This window comes from Cyrtonyx montezumae, unplaced genomic scaffold, assembly GCF_038088225.1.
Source record: "Cyrtonyx montezumae isolate F1298 unplaced genomic scaffold, pur_monq_1.0 scaffold_8, whole genome shotgun sequence".
Lineage (NCBI taxonomy): Eukaryota > Metazoa > Chordata > Aves > Galliformes > Odontophoridae > Cyrtonyx > Cyrtonyx montezumae.
In genome coordinates this window covers 82,097,401-82,120,232 of record NW_027072089.1, presented here as the reverse complement: position 1 = coordinate 82,120,232, position 22,832 = coordinate 82,097,401, and the positions used below count along the sequence as shown (strand labels likewise).

The 22,832-nt window shown below is 38.5% G+C and overlaps 1 protein-coding gene across 6 annotated transcripts in view; it reads right to left on the bottom strand.

Moving 5' to 3' along the window:
* Window positions 1-22,832, bottom strand: part of HIVEP1 (HIVEP zinc finger 1) — a 118,973-nt gene that overhangs the window by 21,295 nt on the left and 74,846 nt on the right. For all 6 annotated transcript variants that reach the window (XR_010623149.1, XR_010623148.1, XR_010623150.1 and 3 more), the window contains 3 exons: window positions 9,111-15,043; window positions 2,756-2,889; window positions 1,277-1,452 (listed from right to left, as the gene is read on the bottom strand). Coding sequence is in view for 3 of the 6 variants with exons in the window: in XM_065752297.1 (XP_065608369.1) it covers window positions 1,277-1,452; window positions 2,756-2,889; window positions 9,111-15,043 (6,243 nt within the window). In the remaining 3 variants the exon portion in view is untranslated. The remainder of the gene's footprint in view (window positions 1-1,276; window positions 1,453-2,755; window positions 2,890-9,110; window positions 15,044-22,832) is intronic.

The following is a 22,832-nucleotide window of genomic DNA, read 5'->3' as shown; positions in this document are numbered from 1 at the left end:
ATTCAAATAGAATAAATTATAGTGGGTGAAATGCTTCTATAGCTTTGCAGTATTTAATTCCTACTTTGAAATAAGACTAGGTTTTCACTCCAAATTTTGAAATGATTGTTATGAAGTTATGTGACATTGCTATTGGCTCACAAAGAGCAAAATTCTTGGCTTTCCATGCTGTGTGAAATTATTGCCTACACTGTCCTTTCATGAAGAGTACTTTACCAAACTTCAAGTATCCAGCTCTATGTCCAACTCTGCTACCAGTGGCAATAGTCATGGTTATCAACTGCAGAACATGAGGCAAGTACAAGTACCTTCTACAGCTGAAGTGTGAGAGAATTTTCAACGGGCAAAGGTTGATTAAGAGAATTGGGCCAGCAAGATTACCATGCAAAAATCCTAATAAAAATGTACTGGGTTTGCAATTCAGCATTTAATTTTAATGGTGGCACAACAAAGCAACAAGACACCCCAAGGTGTAAGGAGGCAATGTTACTTTGTCACACACCTGGAGACTACCTGTCATATTTTTTGCAGTCCTGTGAAGTTTTCCACCCAAATGCTGAGTAGACTTAAACCTACTGTTAAGTACAAACGTTTCTGAGGCTATAGATGAGAAGATTATACCTGATATTATGTTCAAAGCTGAAAAAAATGTGACTGATTACAACTTTTCACTAAACGTTTTTTGACTGTGAACATACCCTAGCTCTTTTATTTATTACGAGTCCTGGCTCTACCACTGATTAATACACATATTTAAATTTGGATGCGTTTAAGTACTGTTGTAAACAGACTTTAAACTTGTAGGGGTCCATTTTTGGGTCTCAGAAGATTAAGGAGGAAAATGAACTTAATTCTTCCACGGCCAAAAGCCATTTTAATACACTAATTTAATAAAAGCAAATTTATTTACTGAAGCATTTTGTTGAGTGCTAAGAGAAGCACAAAATATGCCCAAGTCATATGTCCAAATGATCAGTGAGGATTTAAAACTGTATTCCTATCTTTGCTTGGGATGAGACCTAGCTTTCACCATACTCCCATATTTTCCTTTTCAATTTCTAACCTACCATAAGATGCCACACAACTCGTTCACATGAATATGTGATTATTTGAACAAGCAGACAGAAGGGACTGCAACACTGGAACACATTAGACAACAGAACTCCACAGCAAGACAACTTCTTAAGTGTACGGGCAGCCAGATTTGAGAAGAAAATAATTGTGCTTCAACACAGAAGAAAAGAGGGAAAGAATGTACACAGAATTGTGCCTCTACCTTTAGTTTTGAAGGAGAAGTTGCAGTAGTTGCAATGATAAGGACGGACATCTGTATGTGTGCGAATATGCTTCTTAAGCATACTGGGTTTCTTGCAACGTATTCCACATTCTTCACAGATATATTTCCCTCTTCCTCTCCCCCGAACATACACGTAGTCTTCATTTGATTTGTACCTAGTAACAGCACCGAAAGAATAAGACAATTGTAGTTGAAAAAAAATTCTACTCAGAAACCACAGTCTGTCAAATTAAAGAAACTATAAAAAAAAAACAACAGAAGAACAACTCATTAAAAGAACCTGTAAATTGATTTGTTAAACTTACAACCATGAACTTGCTTAGAATCAATGGTATATCTTTTTAAATAGAAGTAACGTTTGAGGCTAATCATTTAAAGATTTCAAATTTCATCTTTGTAACAGAGGATCATACTTCAGAAAAAAGTGTCAACTCTTTGAAGCAAGTTTGAGGAAAGATCACCTTTAAGGCTTTACGATGGAACAGAGAAGGAACAACATCAGTTACAACAGTGGGAAAGTCTTTCAAAATCCCTGTTAATGTGCCTCACACTCAGCCTACTGGGACTGTCTCGTGATAGAAAAAGTCCCTGGTCTAATCCCAGCATTCAACTCTCTGCTCAAAGATGCCAAACATTTAATTTTTGCAACCTGGTCCCTGTAATGTTTGGGGCTGAGCAGAGGCATGTAGCAATGTTCTACCTGGGTACGTGGTAACAGCCTACCTTCTGGCCCAGACTGGGCTCAAACTAGAAACCTGTAAATGGAAAGCCCTATAGACTGTCACCAATTACCAGAACAATAAAATATGCAACATTTGCACCCAGAACTTTTACAAGTGTTATTGACACCTTCTTCTTCTAAAAATCCTGTTTTGTAAGATGGTGTACATGGCACACCATTGTGGCAAAAGCGAAAGCAACTGTTATACACATCAGGCAACTGATTTAAAAGTATTGCAGTGCATGGGCTAGGACTCAGTAAATATTTTCATGGCACTTTTCAAATCAGGACTTCTGCAGCCTGTGTACACCACAGCAAACTGCCAGATAGCAACTGAACTGCTGTCTGCTGCTGAGCCCTGGTCTGCGTCCTCTCTGGCTACAATTACATAAGCTTACTGTAGAATACACATTATTTATCACAGAAGAGAAATACAGGAAAAGAATTTACATCTATGGCTGTATCTAGCTGCCTTTACTGCTGATTAATGTTTGCCCTTTGGAAAAAAATGAATCACGCTGCCTATTGTTCTCTATTTCATTACTCTCTCCCAACTCTCATGGCTCCATGCTTCTGATGAATTTCCATTTTTCACAGAAACATAAACCAACATTCACAGACCACAGAATGGGAACTGTTGTTTAAAAAAATCTAACAGGAAGCAACATCTCTGCAAGGTAAAATTCAAGATAAAATATCCTCCCAGCAACATATAATATATAAAGTAAAATACTTGCCCTCCATCAAAAATTTTCACTCTTCTCGGTTCACTTTTGATAAAGGAATTTTCTTTATCATGCTCAGTGCTTGATTCAGAGCTTTCCTTATTGCTGAATTCGGACGCATTTATTTTTTTCCTATTTAACACTCGCTGAAAGAAAATGAGATTATTCATAGTTATCATTAAAATTAGTTATCTTTCATTCACCACTCAAATATGCAAAGCATTAGGAATAAATGCATAATTCCTTTCACAAACCACCAGTAAAATAACTGATTATCTTAACATATTTTAAGATACAAGAATCAAAAAATAACTTCAACTAAACTTCTACTACACCCTGACTATTAATGGAGTGGCAAATCTACATGGAGATTATGGTACTGCTGGAAACCTGAAATGCTTCAAATCTACAGCAGGAGTTGCCTCTTCCTTCCTGTGGGAAAGTACAGGTGACACTTTTTAGTTCACAGCCAATTAGTGATGCTTTCTCCTCAAGGCTGAAGTCCCATGACATCTCAGTAACATCTTCCCAGCTCCAGCTGCCCTCTGCCTACGAGGGGGCACGGAAGCCCTTCACTGAGGAACTAATTACCTATGGCTGAGCAAAAAAGAGAAGGGGAGGTACTAATGAGTAACACAATTGTTTTCTAGTATTTTTCAAAATATATTCCTGCTATGGTGTGCATATAGTCTGTTCTGTTTGGCAAGATTACTAATGGACATCCATAGCAGCTCCAGAGCAGGACTCCATGGCTAATCTTCAGTGCCAGACCAAATTACAAGAAAAAGTGTGACACTGGTCTAGCAGAACAAAGAAATGTTTCTCAATTTTCTCTGATTATGGATTAATCTATATTCCATTAAAAATAAAATAAAATAAATAAGAATTGCCAATTAAGATCTACTCCTTCCAGAGTCTAGGATATTTATAAAATGGGCAACAATGAAGGAAAGATCCAATTAGCCAGCAATTATTACTGCTGTATTTATAAACTGTTCTACCCACATAGCTGGCATTCTCACCACGTTTGCTCATATTGATAAGTGAATAAAATGATGGGAGAAAAAAGACTGGCCTTATGTTTTCTACTCATTATAAAATCTAATGCTTCAAGCTTGAGAATTCTTGCCAAGAGGAATGGCTTCACTGGCTGACTTGAAATGACTGATGCATTACAAGCACTGAAGGGTGACACCATTCTGGGACCCGGTCCCTACTCGTTGTCCTCCCCAAGATCTCAGCATCCATTTTCCCTTCTGAGGAGGATCATGGCTGATCAGGAATTAACACCCATCAGAAGAAAACTGACTGCCTATCAGATTCAAAGACCTGGGAACATGCACAGGCTGCATGTACAGCTCCAAGCCATACGTATTCACGCAGTTCTGACACTGATTTGGGCTGGATTTTCAAGCATATGAGCAGCCCTAGCAAAGTATAAATGACAACTCAGCCTGCGTGTAGGAAGAAAGAAATTGCATCCTACGTGTTTTAACAGTATTCATACAAAGTGGAAGGAGATGATGTTTAGGATAAGAAATATCAAAAGATAAGTTTGCTCTTGCAATTGCAACTCATCTATGTCGTAGTTCCTGTATATTATCTGGTATATGAATTGCCACTGTTTTCACTGCAAACAAAGAGTAACCAGGTGATATTTATAATTTAACAAGGAAAAGAGTAGTATGAAAAACAGAACATATGCAATAAATCCAATACCACATAAATATTCCCTGCAGCTGGAATAATCCAATAATTAAGTACCTAATCAAGGGAAAATGCTAAGTATTTTTTCCATGTTTCAATTCAATAATAAAAAGAAACAAAGAAAAATATTCCAAATGTATTGGGTCCATATCATTATATAAACTATGGTGAAGCACTGTTATAATATTTTATATATTCACAAAAGTACTTAAGAGTGCAAAAGCTAACACCAGGCTAAATACCTCTGGGATTTTCCCCTCCTCTCTACCCACTTTTTTTTTTTTTTAAATACACACAATTATGTACAGAGATAAGACAAGCTAACGTAGATGCTCAAATTACTATCTACCTCCCACTGATGTACTTTAATTTACTTGCTATATGCTACTTTTAGCAGCTGTTTCAGCATCTTCAACATAGAAAACGCTGCCTTCCCAGAAATGCTCTGATAGAAACACCGAGTTTGTCACAGAAATCTACAGAAAGTGCTCACTAGTAATGAAGAAAACATGCTTAATTTTTAAGAAAAATTCCACGTTGATCCTGAAGAGGATTTGGCCCTGTAAATCTCACGATGAGTTTCTAAGCAGCATGGGTTTCCTGCATGAAAATTTTTTACCAAACCTCACCTAAGAAAACCCCACATATACCAGTGGGAAGGGCAGAAAAATGGCCGTGCTGTAAAATGTTCCTCTCCACAATTGCTTACAGCTTCCATTAGTAGCACAGTTTTCTCTCTCCTACCATAGAGACAAAGACCATGATTCATTTCTACTTTACTCGTTTTGATCCAATTTCACCCCACTGTCTCCAATTACTGGTATAAAACTGGAAAAAACCTGCTGTTAGGGCTGCCCAGAGACCAGAGTTCAATAGATACTTCTGGTATTTTAAAACACCCCTTGGAAAAAAACAGCAACAACAACAAAAAAACCCAAACATCCCTGGAGCCTGAATCACTGAAGTTATAAATTTCAGATTATAGTATTTACTAAACATTTTTCCCACTGGTACAAAGCCACTTGAGGGAAATGTTTTTAATATCTTTAAATTTTTACTAGTTCACACATAAAAATCTTCTGCATGTAACTACTTTCCAGAGGTGAGTTGGACTGTTGTGGCTCATAATCCAAGAAAGGAAAGCTTTCCAGTAGGTAGAAACTTTCCACTCTTCAGTCTATTTACACTGGGAGATCTTCACACTGGCATACTCCAAACTCTACTGACTCATCTCAGAGAGAGAAGCCAAAATCAATGCAGAGGCTGGAGAAAGAGCTCCCGATACAACACCAATGATTTCAGGCAACAAAATCTGGCAAAAATATTAAGAAAAAAAAAAAAAAAGGAGAGGGAGATAAAACAAGACTTTCACATACAGGTGAACCCCATTTTACATTTTAACATGCTACACTCATTCCAGAAACTTCTTTCACAATACCATTTTGTGCTTTGTTCTTTGAATCACTGGAACGTGGCAACTTCACCTATTGCCTCTGAGCAATGAATTGTGAAGAGCAAACAACATGCAGGGGTTCCTTCTTGTTTGCGTTTAGCTCACATGTCTCTTCATTTCCCATGGCATCTATTGTTGAAAGAACTGCCTCTCTGTGACAGTGATTAGTAGCGGTCATGCAGCAACATGAGCTCTCAGTAAGCAAAACAAGGTTCTGGGGGTAAAACCAGGAGCTGCTCATAAAGTTACTTGATCTTTGTGAGATATGAAGACAAAGCCACCCCAGCAGAATGCTGCACATCGCTTCAGAAAGGGTTCTGACTGTGTGAGAAGAGGTGAGAGATAACAGCACCACTTTTCTGTTATTATTTCAAAACTCTATTGTAATAGCACTTGGAGCTGTCTGTTGGGTCAGTTAAAACTGCAAACCATTGGAAAAAAACATCTTCTAAGCTATGGTCACAAACCCCAGAAAACTGTCAGCCCAAACTCTGGTTCTCCAAGGATCTTGGGACAATGCCAAGGTTTCAAGCAGGAAATCAATCACATTTTTCTTTTTGTCTTTCTTTCCTTTCTTCTTTTTTTTTTATTGGAGATAGCAAGAGAATTACTTTGTTAATTTGTTTTCTTTTTCCTTTATCATTTTAAATGTAGTAGTAACTTCCCAAAGGACTGCCAATGTTCTCTACTAGAAAAGCCAGTGAGAGAATTAATGGATGTGAACAGAGAGGGGAAGTTACTTTTTGCTTTCATTGAGGACAGTTTCTATGATGACAGCCAACTAGACACTTCCACAAGGGCACCAGCCATTCCATTACTCGGTCTAACTGGAGACTGGTAATACAGAGATGCCTTCTAACAGCATCCTCATCATCCTGGAAAATGGCTGAAATGCTATTGCCTGAGTCACTGAAATAAAAAGAGGCAAACTCTGGAGGTTTTAGGTCATAGTACCTATCAAGCCTTTGATTTCTTCTTCTGCCATTCTAAACCTTGCTCATACAATCTGAGATGCCATTTAAAATTTAATTGGTCATTTCTCAGTGTACGTTCTTCCTATGTAATGGCCCTGAGGGAAACCTGCAAATGAAAGCTTCTGAACTCTTCATCTTCACCATGCCAGCATGCTACATTCAAAATGTCAGCAAGGAAGACTGAAGAAAGATTAATAACTTTTGTGAAAGAAACAGTTTAAATGTACCTGACAGATGCCTATACAGCATTTACGAACTCCTAGAGTGTTTAGAAGGGTCCTGTCAAAATATTTTTCAGAATATTGTTATCCATTATTTATATTCTAAACAGAATTTGTTTGTTGACAAAATTTATTCTTCATGAGGCACACGATAGCTTTGTTATTAGAGAATTTCTATTAATAGATCGGTCTTTAAAAATAAAACAAATGTGAGTCAGTAACACAACCTAAAGAGAGACTTGCCTTCCTTAGTACAAAATGCTCAACTATACACACTGATTTTTTCTTTTTAATAAATTAAGCAGTATTTAAGTACATCTCACAGAACATACAAGGAAGCAGGTTGGAAAAGTTGATATGAGTTTAAACAAGTGAAAGGAGGGACACTAATATGGAGCCAATACTTCAGTTCACCTACAGCACTAGCACCAAGTCAGCAGCAGTCTGTATTTATCTGGGACATGTCATACAAAGTTTTGACATCCAATATGAATGTTAGTGCAATCTCTCATTGATATCAAGATGTCCCAGATTTAACTCTAATGCACTTCTGGCTATAATGGTTTCTGCATAACATCCCAACTCCCCCTGTAATTCTGAAACTATTTCTTCTTATTACATAGTTTCTCATCTACTGCTCTTTTCCCCACTGACAACTCTGTATTTTAGCAAAACATTTTGCAAACACAGGAACATCCTGCTGTGACCTTTTAAAAGCACTGGTCTCTAACACCACTCAGCATCACCAGGAATACATTTATTTTCCCAAAGCTGTGGTATGCTTCCCCTAGAGTGACTGCATACCCTATGGGTCTCAATTCCCAGTCTGATGCCCTGAAATATTTTCTGACAGTATGCTGCAAGATTAGGGCAAGCAGTAATTACTCTTCCTTCCCAAATGGTTCATACATGGTTTACATGCCCTAGGCGGCCTCTGAGTGATTCTGGAGAAACAGTGCTCTATGGCCTACCCTCAGTATTTTCAGGTTCAAAAGAGAAGCACAGCAACAAGCGTACTTAATGCACACTGGAGGAGAAAGAAGAGCACAAAATGACACTGTACACCAAGGCTCTCCTTAGTGAGCTCTATAGCTTTGGTGGGTGAGCCATCGCAAGCTAGCACTGGATCCATTAGCCACTGACACCCACTGCCATACACAGGGCCAAGAGTTGCATTTACCAATTCACAGAGGCATATCAATTATGTAGGAAAGCCAAACTCAGCACAAATCACCACATGGTCCAGTAATGAAATCCTGATCATATCTGTGCAGCCCTAAGGTGGTTAAGGAAATAAACCACATTTGACTCTGGAATTACATACTGTTTCATGTATATCACAAACATTACCCTGAGCATACTCTACTGCACAAGATTTAATAGCATTTTTGGAGTCATACTGATTTAAGAAGTTGACAGTGTTTAAATGGAAGCTGCAATTTTGTTTTAAACTTCATTATTTTTGTCATTATTTCACACTGTCAACTAACCTAGATGGGAGAAAAGGAAGTGGTACACTGTTCCTCCCACACTAAGTGATCAGCAATGGTGAAAAATATCTTTACTACGTATCCATGGACACCTGTTCACTCTAAGCACTCTCTTATAACAGAAAATACCAGCAGATTTTTAAGGCAAAATATGCAACTATGATCTGAAATTAACCCACTTTAAGTTATGAGTGTTTAAAAAAAGTATTTATACCAGAACTGCTTTTGTACTTTGTCCTTTGCACTTAAAAAATAGCCAAATGCATTCCCGCCGTAATATATACTTCATATATAGATTTAAATCCAGGAACTAATTTCCATGAAAAGTGATAAATGTTTACGGAAAAGGTATCTTAATGGAATTACTTTGAATCTCTTTAGTAATTTGATCCAGCATAACTGAAATAAACAAACACATACATTATACACATCAAGCATATTACATTCTCCAAAATATGAAGAAGAATGATTTCCAAAGCAAATTCTTTGTAAATAAGTATACAACAAGCACAGATAATGTACCTTGGTCAAGCTGTTCTTCCACTTGCTTGAATAGACCAGTATATCCGACCTGGGATGAGTAGTTCTTGCTTGAGTGTATAGTGGTTTTTCCACTTTCTGTTTTGAGTTGAGGAGAGAAAGAGCTACCTTTGTTGACAAACCTAGTGGATTGGGATTGCTGGGACTAATGGTCCACGTAGAATAGGCTGAAATCTTCTGATCATTTTGCAGCAAATGTAATGGTTTCCTCTTCAAGAGATAACACCAGGTAAAACTTGTTGAGGTCTTAAGGCTTGGAAATGACAACCTCTGCATTTCTCCTGCATTCATCACAGCCAGGGTAGTCAGGGGCTTTGCTTGGCCCTGGTTATTTATTTGCTCGCTCTCATGACTATTACCTGGGGACCTTCTTTCTTGACTGCTGCTTACTGCCTTTAGAATCGAACTCTGACTGCTCACTGGAGATGTTTCAGATGGTTTTCTAACTACAAATACTGGTGATGCTGAAGACTTAACGTTTTCTGATTCTGATGATTCCTTCAGAGTTTCTGCAACACCAGCTTCAGACAAATGACAGTTAGGCAACAGCAGATCTGAAGTACTGGCTTTGCTGCTTTTGTCATGCTGTGCAACGCCATCAAGATCTAAAAGGTGATTTTCAAGAGGTTCTGTGGTGCAAACCTGTCTCACCAAAACTGGCTTCTTTTGCTTACTAGTAGGATCATTAGATCGTACATTCAATGGATGCAGTGGTCTAACTTCTGTCATGCAGGCGGCTCCACTCTCATCTTTAACACGTTTTTGCTGTTTCTCCATGGCAATATCCAAACTGTTGGCTGGGGAAAGCATTCGTTTACTTGAAGCTGTAGCCTCTTGTTGAGGGAAGAGTCCACTAACTGGCACTTTCTGAATAATATTCAAAGAGCTTGACAATGGTGAATTTCTGGTTCCACTTTCTGGTAGTGGATTTTCAAATTCAAATGAATTTGGCAAAGTCCTCCTATGATCTTTGTGAGATTTTGGCAGCTGAGTTTTGCCTTCAAGTGCTGGCACTGTCACAACATTCGTTTTGCAAACCGACTGGCCTACCTGATCCTGAGACACTAAAATATGAGGAAGGGGTGTAACAGTTGCAAAGCCATATGATGGCATACTACTGTGAATACGAACAGGAACGACAAAAGGAGGAATCTGATGTAACTGACTGTTGCAGTTGTTAGGGATAATTTGTTTGAGAGGAGGCACAGAGTAGGGGTTAGACATACTGTCAGTTAGTTTAGCCTGCAGCTCAAAAGAGGGTATGTTCTGGTCCACCCCAACTTGACTTGAGACAGACTGACTTGACAGATTATTTTTTAACAATTTTGAAGAGTATGGCTGACCTATATGTAATGTTTTAACTTGGAGTTGATATTTTGGAGCAAAGCAATCTCTCTTCTCATCAGGATGACAAGAAAGCGTGTACGTGTTCACTTGTTCCCCTTGGGCTGATTTTTTGGTAGAGGTCTGGGAAGGTTGATGCACTGAAGACGTTTGTCCTTGATTATTCAAAACATGGTCCAGAGGCTGTTGAACCAAAGACGTACTACCTGGATTACAATTTTGAATTGCTGAGTGAGGCCTTGAGTGCGTTTGTGAATGCTGACTACTTGAAAGAAACTTCACTGAGGATTTGCTGGATGTTTGCAGCCTGTGAAATGGCACATCGGTAGCATGGGCTGTCTGAAATGAAGAAGTAGATTTAACTGGATGACTTTCTGGAGCAATATTTAAAGATATTTGTCTTACAAATGGCCCCCTCCTCCTTTCTAGCAGCGGCACGTGCCCAGTAACTCCATTTCCAGGAGACAGTTTTGGAGCAGCTATGTCTGCGAGTGAGGCAGGTTTTGATGGAGATATGCTTCCACAATCGAAAGATTTACTTCTATAGTCTATCTCCATTGAGGGCTGCGTGCAGCTGATCTGTTCTGATGCAGCACGCCTCATTTCCCTAACATGAGGGCCAGGCACGCCCAGCACATGAGAGCCAGTTGGAATCATAAGGAATTCTGTTGATTTACTAACAAGCTCTGCTTTGGAAGGATTGTCCACCTTTGAAATTTCATCTTTATCGAGTGAAGCTGAGAAACTGGATGCATGAGACAAACTACTCTCTCGACTTAGACTTCTAGAAAGCGTGGAGTCAACACTGGATTCAGCAGATGAATGCTCCATTTCAGCCAAGCGAATTCTTTTCTTCTTTGGTGGGAGTTTTTCAGTTGGCAACTTGGACAGCGTTTCACTGCGCTGTGGCCAATTAAATCTTTCTGTCTTCTCCTGATCACTGCATTGGTTTTCTTGGTCCCTGTCGGGCTCTTCTGTGACCAGTATTTCAGGAACCTGAATGTTATGCTGGCGAACAAGTCTCGATGGCTGAACAGGGATGCTTCTCTCATTAGAAACTACTTGGCTTCCCTGCACTTCCCCTCTAGCTGCTTCTGATGACAGTGGCTGATGATGCTGGGAAGCGTTCAGATCACAGTGTCTATCCTCTTGGATAGCAAGTGCATTCAAAGAAAGGTGTTTTGTAAGCTTGTTGGGCTCTTGAGATGAAACTGGTGATACTCTTTCAAAGGATTCAGATTTCTCAAATGAGCTATTTCTGCTCAGTGAATTGGTGTGCTGTATTACTGAAATGCCAGTCCCTTGTCTTTTCAATTCCACCTTTTCCTGCATAACTGAACTTGTCTGCTTTTCAGATAGCGGAGACATCTTTGTCTCGGCAGTCAGATCTGTGCCTTGAGCCACATGCTGAATTTGTGAACTTTGAAGCAAAAGGTTGCTTGGTTGTTGTGAACCTAGTACTGTTGCACTGTGTTTTGACAGACCGGAAGAATTTGCTGGTTTATTTTGGCTTTCAGCATTCTTTGATGGTATACTCGTGTCGTTCTGCTGTGGGTCATCATCATCTCCAACACTTTTCATTTTCCTTCTTTTCCTTATTTGGGGTGTCTGTTCCCAGACACCAGTTGAAGTAGTGACTCTGTAGTGCAGAATTTGAGGTTGTGTACTATTTGTAACAGTTTTATGTTCCGGCTCTCGGACTGCTGCTTTAGTTTTAGGCCCATGCAACTCTGAACAGTAAAATTTCTTATGGTTTTCAAAATTTTCCAGTTTTCTATACCTGTTTCTGCAGGTTTCACACTCAAACATTGTTCCTCGCACCTGAGGGGACTTCTTTGTTTTTTCTAAACTCGATGCCTGTGCCAGGGACTTGCTCCTCTGCAATAAAGAATCGTTTGATAAATTACATCCCAGGTAACTTTCTTCTACAGATCGCACTGGTCCAAGAACTTGGCTTTCACCAGTAGAAGAATCTTCTATTGCTGCCTGTCTAACAAGAGTCCGAGGATGTCCACCCTGGTTCAGTGGGGTAGCAGGTCCAGATACAAAAACATCATCGTATAAAGAGCCAATTTTATCATCAAATGACTGACTTCCTCGAAGTGGATGAGAGGGCGGTATTACATTTGGAGGTACTGCTGAGTAACTGGTAGTAGGCATGGAATTACTCCGTGTGATAGGCAAACAGTCAAGAGATGGTACAGAAAGAAGAAAAACCTGCTTTGATTTTTCAGTGGGTGTGAAAGGGGACTTTGGTATATCAGAGCTTGAACTAGTTCTTCTTCCCATGGGCTTTAAATCAAACTGGAAAGAATCCTTAAATATGTAGGATTTTGGTGAATCTATGCTTCCTCTTCTTGAAAGAGATGTTCTTCTTGGTTTCACACTATCTAATTGTTTGTCATCCACAACGGCTTCATTATCAGAAATTAACTTTGAGATACGCTCCTCGAGAGTTTTTGTTGCCATGGGAGGTCGCATTTGGCCAGAGAGAATTAAATTTTTCTCAGCACAAAATGTTTGGACCACTGATGCTACCACTCCACTTGTTCGTGGCACAGAGGGCAAACTCTTATTTGAATCTTTCTCAGAGGTCAGCAGTCCTCTTACGAAAGGCGCTGGTGGGCTCATTGTTTGATCAGCACTTTCAGAACGAGAGAAATAACCAGAATCAGTACTACCTAAACTTCTAGGGCTCAAGAGACATTTTCCTTGTTGCTCTTGGGAACAATCTGTTGCCTGCTGTCTCTGAAGCTGAGCATGCACTGCTCCTACTGCAGATCCCAGCTGCTCCTCCAAAGAGCCCATTTCTGTTTTCTGATGTTGCTTTATGTCATTTTCTTTGAGTGATGCTGTATGTGTTAAATTTGACTGAAGATTTGTAGCCTTAAAATCTCCTTTTCTCTGTGCTGCAGCAAGCTCAGGTACTGGATCTTTTACTTTGGGGCTATCAGCCCTTAATGGAGAAACACTTACAGGGTGAACTACTACTTTTGGTAAAGCTGCCCTTACTTGTGGTTCTGTATCATGTGACGAAGAATCACCCTGTCCACAGTCTGGATTGCTTAGTGGAATAGGGCTTTCTTTTTGTAACGTTTCTGCACTTGAAATTACTTTCATTACTTGTGCAGGTTCCAGTTCCTGATCGTCTTGTCTTTCATCAGCAGTGCCTTCATCTTCACTTTCACCGCTTTCTTCCACATCTGAATTAATGCTAAGTGCTTTGTCTGAGTCATGAGATAAGAAGAGACCACCAGAATCTGGTTGTAGGACAAGTCCAAGTTTGATAGCGTGTGCATGAGATTTTTTGTGCTTGTACAAATTGCTTTTGGTTTTAAATGAAAATCCACATGTCACACAAGGATAAGGTCGTTCTCCAGTATGGGATCGGATGTGCTTTTGGAGAACACTGGGCTTGGCACAGGCTCGATTGCAATACTCACAGACATACTTCCCTAGCTTTTTAGGCTTCTGGTCTTTCAGGAGGCTACATATTTGTTCCACGCCATGGTTTACAACTGATGTTATCTGAGCAGAATTATACATGGGACCAATAGACAAATGTGTTGAACTAGATGTGTTAATTGACAAAGGTGAAGATGAACTTGTTACTAACTGGTTTTGAGGAAAAACCTGAGTTACAGTGGAAGATGAGGTGTGAATGCCAGACGAAGTCACCGCTATGCTATATAACTGTGGGAGCTTGGTGTTTTCTTGGCTCTGCTGTTGCACCACAGATCCAGTGAAACTTGGACATACAACAACCTGGTGGCTTTGTTGACTGGTTTTAGTAGCAAGGTCCTGTGAATGAGAAATGGTCTGGACCTGTGCTTGTCCACTCTTGGCTGTCGTTGCTACATGCACGTTGTTTAATGTACATGAGAAATAGCGAGGTCCAGTTGCAGGCTCATTTTGTGACAAAGTAGACGGATTTTGGACACTCATTGTATTGGACATGAGACTAGAAGAGGTGCTTACAGTTTTATTTGGTCTCAGTTTCTCTACCTGCATCCCATAAGGGGGACACGCTTGTGCTAACGTGTTCAGTTCAGGCTCCATAGCTTTTAATAAGACATCGAACGCAGTACGTGTACATGGGGATGATGTACTACCATCAACAAAAGTAATACATTCATTACTGTCAGTCTTTGTTTTACTTGATGAGGACTTGGAGAGAGGCTTCTCTGGAAAGCTTAACTGGTTCACATCAGGGTCCTCTACTGCCTTCTTACTCAAGTCTAAGGACTGATGTGTTGACGAAAGCTTTGTCTGCATTGGTATCTCAGATTTGGTTGTTTTAGCACTTATCTCACTACTAAGCACACCCCCATTCTGTTTGGTACATTGATTTCCATTTTGCACAGGTAAGTGATCCTGGGCTGTGGCATGTTCTGAGGCATCCTGAAGAACTTTTAGTGGTGAAGGGTCTATATTTTGTTTAACCTTGGCTTCCGTGGGGTTTCTCAAAGGCGATTTTGGTATTTTTTTTAGATGGTTTTCAGTCACAATCTTTTTTCTTTTCACACCCTTAATTGCATCTGTGTTTCCTCTAGTTCCAGAATCTGTGATTTCTGTTAAAAACAAAAGAATACGAAAGAATATTAAAATGGGATAATGCAGTATATTTTTACTTATATCATTCTATCACCTCTAAGATTCAACTGTAAAAGCAGTTCACAGAGTAAGCTCTTGGGCAACAGGACTGTCCAAACATCCCACCTCCAGTATTTCTCTAATTGTAACCAAAGGCTTATTTTGTTCTCATCTAGCAAGAGTAATGCTTTTTGATGTTATAAGACATTACAAAATAATTCACTATAGGAAAGGCTTCAAAATTATATAAAAGAGATGCTACTGAAAGAATATTTTAGTACTCATAGCAATTCTTTGTCAGATGAAGTAAAAAGAAATCTCTCTTCTGCACTTGCTCAAAAATTCAGACCACTGCAGAGGGAAAAAGAAGAACTAAGACACAAGTTGTGTTTGTCACCTTTTCTGTCTATATGTTTCACTAGTCAAGGACTATAGACATCTTCCTCATGGTTATATTTGTAAGTAGATTTATTGTGAAAATGGCACAAACCACCCACACCATCTATCAGATACTGTATTTCAGACCTCCAATTACTGAACTTCAATAGCATTTCAGATGAGCAACTACAGCAGAGAATTAAAATCAGTCACACTTAAACGATTTTCTATTTATCCATCATGAAACAAAATAAACTAAATTTGAATTATTTCATTACTTGCTACACTTGTTGCTGATCTTAAGCAGGTATGCACAAGGGACTTCAGGAATGTAGTGAAGAGATCTGAAACTTGAAATATTATTCAACAGAATAATTTTGTAGCGAGATGTATTTCTAAAGAGACCAACTCCCGATAATAAAATATATATATTTTATTCAGTTTCAGAATAAGTATCAATTTCAGAATTGATACTTACAGACTTATTTTTCAGAAGCTACCTGGCATTACATACTTTTAAATATGATGCTGCTGAGATAAACAATCTGTCAGTTAATTATGTTTAACCTACTTCCTAGCATGCAAACTCTTGATCACAGCCACTGTCTTAGCTAGCATCACTAGCGGTTTCTGCAGAGAAAGCTAAGTATTGAATGGGTGTAAATCCATTTTCTCAAACTTTTATAACAGGCTGTTAGCAAGAAAAAATGTATTTGTCTAATTGCTAGAATTCAATGCAAAGTAAGGATATGATGTGACAAGAGGTCCGATACCTCTGAAATATTCAGCTGTACACATATTTTGAGAAGCAGAACTAACTCAATGTAGCACGATTACTTGCACATAGATGTACTCAGGAACAGAGGTTTATGTACAGCCCTAGGTAAGAAAAGCCTTAAGACTATCTACAACCAGAAAAATTCTCACAGTTAACTACACAAGCAGATACATGGAGAAAACTCAGATTTCCCAGTGCTGACCCACCCCACAACTCCCTTTCAGTGGCACAGAATATCCTCTTGTAGAAACACCAGATACATGGTGGGAGGAAATCCATCAACAAATATGCATCTGACAAAAGATACTGGTGCTGATGAATACAGCATTAAATTCCTGCTCCATTTAAAGAAAATTCAGGCAATGTCTAAAGCCTGCCTAGGAAAGAGAAAACAAAGTGACCAGTGAATAAAGAAGATGAAACGGCTACCTGGTGCAAAATCTTAATCCAACTGGACTGTGTGTTAAGGCCAGGGCTTGGAAAGCTCGAAACCCTGTTTTAAACTCAATGCCAACAATGTCAATGTACAGATACATTAATGTACAGCAAATGGCTATTAAGAAGACTTCCCTGCAAACAGAAAGATTAATGAATAGGCATCATACATAATGCACGGCACATGTGGAAGTCCAGCAGAACCTGACCTATTGATTTCTCAGCCCTACCAGACGAAATTTAACAGTGAAATGACATGGCTTAGTCACATTCTGCCATCATGAAACAGTTCCTAGAATCCCTCTCTAGAAATACTACCTAAGAAGTCCTGGCTGTGGGGAATTCATGTCCATCTTATGTGTGCAGGAAGAAATTTCTGTACTGATTGTTCACTTAGCCATTAAATGAACTTTGCAGTTATTGCTTTAGCATCAAAACTTCTGTGTATTAGACTGGACTTAGCACATTCAAAGCAGAGCCATCTTCCCTCACAATGTTTTGTGCTTTCCACCACTTCCCAACTAAACAAGTGTCTTACACTAATATTATTAGCGGCAATTCCTTTAAATTTGGTGATATTTTACTGCACCTGTTTTTACAATAATAGCAAAAAAACAATTTTACATGAACTGTGGAGAAAATAGCTAGATCACCATATAAAAATGGTGCTTTTAGCCATGGTCTGGTGATCTCTTAGAAGCATGACCACGTTAATTGACTGTAAGTAATTTGATTCCTTCTATGCACATGCTGCAGCTCTTTATCCTGTCACATTCACGCCCCCACAGCCATCACATTACCGGTGTTTGTGCTGGACGGAGCACTCGGGGGAAAGCTTGGCAGATTACATATGACTAAGAAGATAAAAGTGCCACGAACATTGAAGCAGACAAACACAGAGAGACGAAGGTATTTTATAATGAAATAATTGAACAATCAAATGATGTGCTTCTCCTTGATGCCTCAGGCAGTTAGCTAGCTATCGTGCCTGGGCTTCAGGATGTGGTGTGCTTCGAAAATGCCTTAAAGACAGTATTAAAAATAATAATAATAAAAAAATCTTACCTTCAATCTACCAATTAAGCAATTAAAAATATGAATTCATTATGAAAATAAGACCAACGTTTTCTATAATCAATTTACTGCTTTACTTAAAAAAAAAATCATTAATCATGCCAACCCATAAAAATTAATTTAAAAAGAAACACAAAAAAAAAGGTTAAAGGCAAGTTATACATTACACTACATATAGTAATATTCACTTACTTTAGTCTTCATAAAGTCCTAATTGTGCTCCACCTATACCTATCAAATTCCGGCCTATGGAAACAATGAGAACTAGTTTCTTATTTCTGTTTCTGCCTTCACAACTTTTGCAATTCCACAGACGGGGTCTTATCTTTACTTCACTATGTCTGTCTATAAAATCTTGTTAAGTATACTTTCTTTACAATGGCTTTGCAAGGCTTAACAATAATAGAAGTGCTGTGCTGAACTTTACTCCTTGATAGTTTAGAAATAACTTATTGTTAATGGAAATACTCATTTCATGTTTGCTAGCAACCACATTTCTAGCATATTTTAGAAAAAATAAAAAACCAACAAACACAAAACAAAAGGTATCCTATCAACATACTTTCACCTATTTTTAACTTTTTGATTGTTCTGTCTAAGTTTTCCTTTTGTATTTCCCATTTAAGCTGAAGATATTTCATTACAGGGTTGTTACCCTGCAAGCTAGGTGGCTGCAGAAAGATCAGTATTTCTACAGGAAATAAAAAGAGTGGCAGAAAGCATGGGCCCCAGAATGCTGAACATTCCTGTGCCACAGGAGGCCGATACCTTGCCAGGGCCACAAACCAACAAGGTGAAACTAAACGAATGGAACATAAAACAACTTGACATGGGAGGGGAGGGAAAGCTGATTTCCTTTTCTTACTCTCTGCCACTCCACTCTGCTTGTTTCCCTGAGCATTCACAAAGCCCTCAGCTGGTGGTGAAGCTCCTACAGCAACTCTCCTCTCGTAGGTGTTGAAGTGGTTTTGTTGCCAAGTGCTGTCACTTCTATCAGATGTCTAAAAAAATCTTATTCATGTCATCAAATAGCATTAAGTCACCCAGTCTAAGAGGAAAGGTAACAATGCCATTGTGCATAACATATCACTTTTCAGATACCAGAGCATGTCTTTCTCATGCTACCTGGCTCTGCTTTGTTCTGCTTTGCTCTCATGACTCTCTTTTCATTATTTTACTCCAATATGAATTCTGCACTCAAAACATTTGCTCAAAATAAGCAAATGTTTTGAGCATTAAAGATGAGCAAAGTTTTTTGCTCAAAACTTTGCTCATCTATAATTTCTTTGCTGAACTTTGCTCTGTGCACGGGAAATAGAGCAAAAGAACACAACTGTGATGGTGTCAATAGCAATTTAGAGAAGTAACTCATGCAGCAAATAAAGGAGAGGTATAATAAAGATCTGATTTTTTTCTTCTCTAGCATTCACTGGTGAACTAGACATCGTCCTGACAAAATGATCTCAATGGTTTTGTTTAAGTAACTTTCAGAACTGCCTGTCTCAAAGTTCTTGTAACACCCACTCTCTTTCTCTCCCTTCCAGATGTTACATGCTTGTATTTAAAGAACTGAAGCAAAGCATCAAAGTCCCTTCTTTCCCAGTAGAACCCTGTGAAACATTTAGCCAGCAACCATTATATGTCCCTACAGTCCAATGAATGGAATACTTTCCATCCTTTTTTACGTTTACTTAATAGTGCAGAATTTTTCTAATCATTGCATACAAAGACCAGTTTTTCAAATTAAAGTACCTCCTAAATCTGAATTAAAACTTCCAGGAAACTACAAGCAAAATCAACCTCTTCTGAAAATGTTTAAATATTAATGAATTAATATTATATCTTAATCACACAGCCAAAACGTTACTCACAAGTAACAACAGTAGTCATTCAAAGATGGAAGGCTCTTGAAAGGAGAGACTGTTATTAAGGATCTTATTCTGATTAAAGCTAGGCTTCCTGGTGCTTTAAAATATTTAAAATATTCTTGTATTTGACATCTGATGCTTATTTAATTTTGATACCAGTGAAACTATTGCAAAGCAGTCATAAATCACCCCACTGGGCCTGTTTCCATGAATAAGTAAAAGAACATGATTACGAGATAAAGAAATAAGTCTACCCAGCAAATTCAAGGCCACCAGAACTTACATTAAGCACAGCAGGGCATAACTAAGCTTTCATTATTATTATTATTTTTATTAAATGACCTCTTCAGCTTCAAACAAGCTAAGTATTGACACGAGTATTTTTCCTGAAATTACAGTTTTTCCAAAGTGTTAAAAAAAAAAAGCAACATGATTTCATATACTGCACATATAACTGTAAAACCATTCTCAGTCAACTCTAAAATGTGAACAAAATTAAACCTAGTGCAGTGCCTAATTTTAATCACAAACAGAGAGGATATTAGAGTCAATTTTAAAGTCAATCTCAGTTGCATTTCAAGTGCCTAACTTCATACTTTTTGGGACAGTAAAAGGGCAGTTAATCGCCATTATAGAGGTCAAGGTGCAAGGCAATGAACTTGGGGCACTCCAAGTCAGCAGTGACAACTGAGAGTCTGCCAGAAGGCTTAACCTATGTTTAGGTGCTTTTATAACTGGGGACATCAGTTCAAGCATATACAGAGCAGAACCTTAAAATCCATTTAGTTTGTATACAAATCATAATTTGACATTAATTTATTAAAAAAAAAAAAAAGTGCTTGGGGGGGTGGGAGGAGGAGAGCTGATATTCAAACACTAACGCAGCCTGATAGGGACTGAATCAAGCGTTCATCTACACTGATGGCTATCCTTTTGTTCACATCAGCAAATACTGGATCATTCCATACAGGGTAGATAGGTAAAAGTCAGTTTGTGGTTTTGTACTTTTTATAAATATATCATCTTTTAAATGTTGTTCTTAAGAGACAGTACTAAGCTCTGGGATGAAAGCAAGGAGGCTTCCCAGTTCTCTTTTAAAAGTCATTTCAATCCAAGCTTCTATGCAGAAATATGTGCTTTATTATCATATTTTTCCTTCATTAACTACAATAATGTCCTGCAAACACAAGATTCAAGGAAGGTGCAGCTATGCCTATATGGCATCAGCACTCATTTGAATAGTTCCCTTAACCAGATTGACAGTATTAATTTCTACAAAGTCAAATTAAATTTTAGTGCTCTTTACCATCACAGACTGATAAGCCTATAATATTAGTGTATTTGAAGTTCATATTTTGGATATAATTGTAGAGAAAATTCATACTGATATAAACACCAAGAAAACTAGTGCCTCTACCACTGAAATTTCCTCAAATTTAAAAACTAGTATTTCAGAAGATAATTCAGGTGGAAAGGGACCTCAAAATGTCTCTTATCCAACTTTTTGTTCACAGCAAAACCAGCTCTAGGAGCTAGTTGGGTTGCTCAGGGCTTTGTCCAGTTGGATCTCAGAAATCTCCAAGGACAGAGCTAGCACTACACCTGAGAGTAACCTTCAATTGCCTGGGGGAAAAAGTCAGTGATATTCCAGGAAGTACTCGCAGTGCTGGTTACCAAAAGTAAGCAACAGTTAAGAACAGGCAAGTATTGTTCAACAGTGTTTAGCATAAATTGTAGTATTTCAACTACCCTATCTACTGTTTGCACTAATTCTGTATTAATATAGAATACAAGATATATTAATATCAATAATATCAATATATAATTATATTAATATACAATGTGAATTGTAACTTTGAAGATAACACTAGAGAAAGGGAGACATTTTTCTCACCTCGGAGTAACATCTTCCTGAAATACAAGGCCTTCTATACTTTAAAATTGCATGAAGGAAAAAGCTGGTGTGTGAGTGCTGAAAGGACTGACCAAACCTAAGCTGCACAGACACAGATGCTCCACTGGGTAACTGAAAGAAGCATTTTTTCCATGAACATCAAGAACATATACAAACTGAGCAAAGTAAAGTATATGACAGGTTTAAACGTGCAGCCACAGAAGAAGGAGATCTGTGGGCTGCTCTGCATGCACTAAATAAAACACTGTGCAACCATTAGAGACTGAAGAGTGAATTAAGTTTAGACTTAAGCAATAATACCTCAGCATAAAGAAAGCAAGACACCTTCGCCTCAAGGCACGCAACTTGGACTTATCAGGAAGCTCTGCTGTGATACAGCTTCATTCAGACCTGAGAGACTGCCAATTTTATTTTATTTTTTTCCCCTTGGGATAAGTAGAGAGATAATGACATGTTGCAATCCAGGACTGACTGTACAACAGCATCTTTTCAAGTCCTGTGGCTACTTGTGTCAAATAAGCCCTGATAGAGGGAGATGTCAGGGGTGTAAGGACTGTACACTAACAAGATCGAGGTCATCTTCAAAACTTTTATGCAATTAACTTCTTGGCTTGAGTGAAGAAAGTTAACAACCAGCATATAATATGTTAGATATTAGGAAAAAGTTCTTCTCAGAAAGATCAGTAATGCATTTGAATTGGCTGTCCAGGGAGGTGGTGAAGTCGCCATCCCTGGAGGTGTTCAAGAAATGTGTGGATATGGCAGTGAAGGACATGGTTTAGTGGGCATGGTGGTGATGGACTGGCAAATGGATTAGATGATCTTAGTGGTCTATTTCAAGCTTAATGATTCTGTAATACTGGAATGAGTCCAGTGGAGGGCCACCAAGGAGATGAAGGGACAGGAGCACCTCTCCTGTGAGGAAAACCATCAAGAACAAATAGCAGTAAACATCTGATCACTGAGGCAACACAAGGGCTTCAGCTGAGAAAAGCCAACATCCATACTGGAACAGGAAAGAAATATAACATATCAGCTACTCACTGATCAGTCACCAAAGTGAAAGCACGTTGGTTTTTTTCCTAATGAAGCATATTAAATTAAACATGATGTTTGACACCAGTCAAGATTTCCCCACACTGTACGTGTTAAAAATAAATAAATAAATTAAAACAAACAAACAAACAACAACAACAACAACAAAAAAGCAGACAATCACTGTAAAATTTCATAGGACTCCAGTACTTCTTTGAAATACAGACAAAAAGTAACACAGCAACAGCAATCACCTACCATACAACCAATGGTTAATGCGTAGC